Source organism: Pyrgilauda ruficollis, unplaced genomic scaffold (assembly GCF_017590135.1).
Source record: "Pyrgilauda ruficollis isolate IOZ18807 unplaced genomic scaffold, ASM1759013v1 scaffold3, whole genome shotgun sequence".
In the NCBI taxonomy this organism is placed as follows: domain Eukaryota; kingdom Metazoa; phylum Chordata; class Aves; order Passeriformes; family Passeridae; genus Pyrgilauda; species Pyrgilauda ruficollis.
In genome coordinates this window covers 12,047,687-12,053,686 of record NW_024524377.1, presented here as the reverse complement: position 1 = coordinate 12,053,686, position 6,000 = coordinate 12,047,687, and the positions used below count along the sequence as shown (strand labels likewise).

Sequence of the window (6,000 nt, the reverse complement as noted above, 5' to 3'; positions counted from 1 at the left end):
AGGCGGCCGGCGGGCGGGACGCGGCGGTGACGGCCGGGGCCATCGCCTGCCCGCCGGGTTTTCCCCCCCTTCCTGCCGGTCCGTCGCTCGCAGCCCGTTAAAAAGAGGAGGCAAGATGGCCGAGCTGGGCAGCAAGGGGGTCACGGCCGGGAAAATCGCCAGCAACGTCCAGAAGAAGCTGACCCGGGCGCAGGAGAAGGTAGGGAGGAAGGGGGGCATCCCCGGGATGCGGGGCTGGGAGCGGGGGCCGCGGCTAGCGGGGATGACAGCCCTGCCCGGAGCGGGGATGCGTGTGGCAGTGGGTGCTAGCGGGGGGGTGGCAGCTGCCTTCCCCTGTGCATCCTGAGAATGCCGAGTATCCCCGCTGGAGCGGCGCGGGATCACCGTCCGCCTGCGGAAACATGGCATCGGCTCCGGCCGGCAGCGGCGGGGAGCGCGGAGCGCCGCACGCCTGGCTTGGAGCCGCAGATGCTTATTGTCTCTACAGGAGGAGACCTTTCGATGTGGCATCTAGGCTTTAGTGCTTTATGCAGCGTTTTCGAGAGCGGTTCTGTGTTTTGCCGTAGCGCTAAATGCGTAACCTCAGAGACGGTGAGGGAAAGGAGACGGACGCTGCCCTTATCTTCCAGCAGCATCGCTGATGGTCGCTGCTGGCCGGACTGACCTTGAGCTCCTCACTTTGGAATGGTGGTTCAGCCATACGGCCTTTAAAGATTGTGCCGATCTGCTGGGAGAGGGGGGGCATTTTTGAATCCCGGGAGCCCTTTCGCTGCTCTCCGCCCACTCTGTGCCAGCTGAAGGTGCCAGGAATATGCAATGGATACTTTTCCTGTTCATCTCTCTGGCATGCTGCATCTGATGCCAGCTGCCTGCCCTGTGTAGGGATTATCGGGCGTTTTACGCAGGGACATTGATCAGCTGCTTTTATTGCAGGCACGCTCGTCTTGGTTTTCAGTGGTTTGCTGTGAGATGACATTGACTGAATAAGGACTGGTGCATCTTTGAGGGAGGGCGGCGAGCAGATCTGCCCACTGCTGCTCGTGTTCCCTGGGAGTTATCTTTAGCAGCTAGGTTTAATCTAGGAGGGTTGGGATTAAATGCAGTGCTGGCCTGAGCCTTGTACCAATCTCTGACACTGCTCAAAAATGCTGCTGGGTCAGAATGGCAGCCCAAACCACTTTTATTTAATGTTGCCCATGCTGCATCCACTACTTATAGCTCGCTTGCTGAGACTAGGAGCATCCCTTGAACTTGTCTGACTGCTTGTAAAAAGCCCCAGTGACTACCAGATCCAGAATGGAAGTGCAGCAGCAAGGTCCTGGCTTCACTCTGTACACCAGCGCGAGCTTGGCCACATCTGTGGTTTTCTTTATCCTACTGTTGTTCCAGAGGGGACAGGACAGGGAATCTGGTCCACCTTGAACTCATCACACAGATGCTGAACTTCATTCTGTGTTAGCCACCAGATGGCAACCATATTTGTAGCTAGTGTTAGGGTAGGTGGTAGAGGCTGAGCTCCTGGGCCTGCTGATGGAGTTGTTATATTTAGTGGTGCAGCCTGGAACCAAGTGTGTCCTGCCAGGCCCTGCCCTGTCTCTTATCGAGCATACACAGGTTCTTTTCCTAGGGAGGATTTTCCACAAATTTCTGTCAACTGTTGATCTAGTTCACTTCCTTGCTCACGCCCTGGTGGTGTTTGGGGAGCTGGGAATGACAATAATAATCGAGAGTTAGCTGGGTATTGCAGGTGATTTGCACGATCTGAAAACAGTTGTTTGTCTTTTTGGGACGAGAAAAGCACAGCTTATTCTCCTCTAAGGAGAAAAGGAAAACAACCCCAAAGCACTTGCTAACACAAATTTTAGACCCTTCAGCTGTTGTTATCCTGATGCAAATAGTACAACTTTAATCTCTGGGCTCTCAAAAAAAGAAAAAAAATGGTATTGTTTGCTTCATCATCTGACTTGCCTCTTCATACTGCTACAGGATTCTCTGTAACATCTTTTGTGAAGCATTCAGTATTTTACTCATAAAGGACAGACTTTCACTGAGGAATATATGTCAGTGTTAACTTTCAGGTTGTGAGGAGAGATACAGCTGAATATGAAGTGATGTGGAAGCACCAGTGCTTATGACACTCTACACTTGTGGTATTTAGTTATAAACTGAGATACTGTGTTTAGCAGGAAGGGTGAACTGTGGGTCAGGAGATAAGGACCAGGTGTTAAATAATTTAAAAAAAAAGGTAAGCAGAAGTGTGCAGAGGTGGATCTGGTAACAACTTAAAAATGTGTTAGATTTTTTGTGAATATATTTTGGCTAGGGTTGAACTTTTCCTTTTTGAAGCTTAAACAAGCTGACTGTTTCTTTTCCATATTGCATTTTGTTTTTAATCAAGGATAAAAAAGTTCTTCCCTTGAGAATATCTCCCTCTTAACTTGAGCCCTGAGGCTTTGACCTCAGCAGTTTTCTTCCTGGTGAATTTCATCCTTGTGCTGAGCAAAGAATGATGTCTTTTTGTTCAGCGCAGAATTCACACTGAAACACTGTACACATCCTTTTTTCCCTTCTGAGATGCCTATTATGTAAACTATGTAAGATATTCCTTCAGAAGTGCTATTTGTTTTGAGCTTTTCAGCAAAACTGTTGGCTATTTTTGGAAGACACTTGAGCAATCCCACAGGAAATATACGATGGAATGTCGACTGCTTTTTACAAAGGGGATGGACACACATTTAATCTCCACCTCTACTCAGAGGTAGCCTCAAGTATAATTCTGTGCAATAATTTGCCAATTGCCCAGTGAAATGTAACAAATAAGTTGATGCTGCTATCCAGAGGAACACACCTTGCAGAAGGAACTCATGCAACTGTTTTTAACTCTTATCACCTTTTTCAAGTAGTTAAGATATTTAGACTGGAAATCATGATCTATTCCTCCTAAATTTAGCTGAAGGATTTTCAGACTGACATGTTGAGCTCTGGACTTTTCATAATGCTCAATTTCTTAAATATGAGTAAAAATGTAATGCCCCCAATGTCATGGTGTCTCAGAGGGAGCCTGGTGTTTGCAGCTCTTTTAAACTTTCCAGTGTGGCTATGAAGTTTTTTTTTTTTTCTTTATGTCTGTAATCCATTATCTTGGTTCAAGTTTGTATTTTATATTAACACTTCTTAAAATGTTAAAAATCTCCCCAGTTTCCACAATTCCCATTTTCCTCTAATAATGTCCTGTTTTTGGATGTGTCTACCTGCATATGCACGTTTCTGCTTTGAACACATTCAAACAGCATCGTGGTGACTTGATGCAGTCCTGGGGTGATGGTAACTCCTCTGTGGGGCTCCAGCAGGGAGCTGAGCTTGGGGAGCAAATGAGTTGGGGTTCAGTAGCTTGGCTGGCAGGGTCCTTGTCACAGGATAGGCTCTTTGCTTTCCTTTTGTGTGTTAGGTGGAGGATCAGTGTGGAAAGATGGTATTGGCTCTATGGGCACCAACTGTTGATTTAAGTTGCATGCAGATTAATAGCTTTATCTGAGGAGATGAACTTTAAAGTTGACATCAGAAAGAAAGATTTATTTTTTTTTTCCCTTGGGAGCTTTTTTTGTGTGGAGAGGAGTAGAAAGGAGTGAACTTATTTTTACTTAGACTGAGTGTGGGAAGTTCTTATCCTATAGTAGTGGTGGTCTCTCACTCTCTTTTTGTTACAAAGCTAGACAAAATGAGGAGTCTGTGTTCTGTGACAGGAACAGACTGTTGTATTTTGTCATGGCTTTCGTCTGATGTGCCAACAAACCAAGGCATCCCCTTTTCTCCCTCTCCATCCCTAACCAAAGGGGAAGGTTGGTTTTCCACGCAGGACCTGGCAGAGTTTAGTTTGGACATCCAAACTCCCTTTTGTTAGGGGTTCACATTTAGGTCATAGGCTGCCGTGTATAGTCAGACTGTGGTTTGCAGTGTTGCCATGAAATGTCACTTTGTTTTCCTGTTCTTGGCTTTGTTAATTCCACTGATGTTTGCCCACGCGTGTTTGAAGTTTTCCCGCTTAAACCATCTGTCAGAGCAAAGTTGTGCTCACCTCTGGCTGCACAGTCCAGGAGGCTGGGCTGTAGTCTTGGTCTCACTGGTTGTGGTTTGGGTGGAACTGGGTTTGCAGGAGGCATGGCTTGCATTTTGAATTTGCCCTGATAAGACATTTTTTCTCCTTCTAAGTCAAGCTTCAATAGGTGGAGCATTGCAGGAAGGAACACCTGGAATAAAATTTCAGCCCTCTTGAAGTAGGTCAGAGTCCGTACTAATGGGCAATACCCAAGAACCTTAAAGCAGATTTAAGGATCAGGATTCACCTGTCAGAGGCTCTGTGCTCTGTAGAAACTCTGCAGGTGGGGAGGGAGCCTTTCTATAAAAATAGTAGATGCAGAAAGCTCTCTTATTGGGAAGTAATCTATCTACCTACCTGAGAGAAGTTCCTTGTTGGTTTTCTTTCAGGATCCTTCTGTCTCTGCAAAACTTCTATAGGTTTTTCTTGCCTTGGTAGGATGGTTTGGTGGCAGTCTGCCTCGTTGTGCCAGTGAAGAACAAATAGCTTGAAGAGCTACAAGTATTGTTTGTCTACTGATCTGGCAGGAGAATTGAGGTTTTGTTTTTTTTCTGGGGGACTCCCCAGATGACAAAGGCAGGGCTTTTTACTTTGTCTCTTAGCTTGCTTTCTTAAGAATGCAGGGCTTAGGGGATGGGTAGATCTCAAAGGTACTTTGTGCCTCAAGGTTGCTGGAAAACAGGCACTGGATACAGCAGGGAGATCTGAATTAATGCTCCTAACGTTCAGATGATTCCAGTATGAGCTCAGACTGTATTACTGGTGTCAGATAATCTGCATGGTACAGGGAGGAGGTGAAATAGGAAACCGGGCTCCACATGTCCCCTTGCCCATGGAATGGTTTGATTGGCAGGGCACTTACAGTGCTGTGCTGAAGGTGCCCTTCTGTCTGCCCTATTGGCAACAGATTTCTTATATGAAGCAGAATCTCATGGATGGATGAATTTTCTGATTGGAGAAGGCCCAACCCTGTTCCTTGTCACTTTATCTTCCCTTTAGGTTCTAGTCTTGCAAACGGTCATCTTCACTACAGTTCTTGTGAGATCAGGTTTATGAGGCAGGATCTGGAAGATCTCTTTTCTCTGTGGATTTTAAGGAGGCTCCAGGCCATACAGAGTGTTACAGACCTCATCTCTCATGGGGGGACATCAAAGCTTGTCTGGCCTCTCCCTCCATCCTGCATGCTGTTAGGCAAGGTTTGTATTTCCAGGCACAGATGTTTGTTTTCTTTCCAACATCATGATTGCTCTTCACACGTGATTAGCAAATGATGTGGCTGTAGCCAAGCCATTGGGGAAAGCTGGATGCAGCCTGGGATGTTCAGCATCTCACTGGACTAGGGCCTTTGGGAGTTTTCCTTTGTTCATGACTCTTTAGACAGAGACACAAGACCCTATTGCTTGGGATCAAATGTATAATAAAGCTCTGGATCTAGAAACATTTGGAATGACAAGAGGGTCCCTCAGGTTAACAGGTGTTAGAGTGGCTATTTTTTTTTTCTGCTGTTGCAATGCTCGCCAGACACCTGAGCTGCCCGTGGTGCGAGTTCTGCAACTTTGCAAGGATCATCTTCCAGTCCTGGCTGCCTACCTGTGCGCAGAGTGGTCAGCCTGTCTTCCCAGAAGTTCTGTGCTGGCACCCTGACGTGATCACAAAGCCAGCCTCAATTTGCCAAGCGGAACAGGCAGGTCTGTCACCCTGAGCTGGCCACAGCTCAGCCCCCTACGTGGGCTGGCCCATTTAGGGTGTGCAGACCAGCCGCTTCTAATGGGGGTAAGACTGTGTTCATGTTGACCAGGAGACTGTGCATTCTCTACCCCAGAGCAGTGAGATGGGAACAAACATTAAAATATGAATAAAGCCTCTTTGGAGCACTGCTGACAGGTAGAATACTGCAAAAAGGT

At 47.0% G+C, this 6,000-nt stretch overlaps 1 protein-coding gene across 13 annotated transcripts in view; it reads left to right on the top strand.

Annotated features, from left to right (window-relative positions):
• Positions 1–6,000, top strand: part of BIN1 (bridging integrator 1) — a 91,519-nt gene continuing 85,519 nt past the window's right edge. For 11 of the 13 annotated variants that reach the window (XM_041473537.1, XM_041473534.1, XM_041473530.1 and 8 more), the window contains exon 1: positions 24–199. In XM_041473537.1, the coding sequence (XP_041329471.1) occupies positions 116–199 (84 nt within the window). In that variant the 5' untranslated portion in view covers positions 24–115. Of the gene's footprint in view, positions 200–6,000 lie in introns of all 13 variants that reach the window. The other 2 variants (XM_041473541.1, XM_041473540.1) reach the window with 2 other exon arrangements.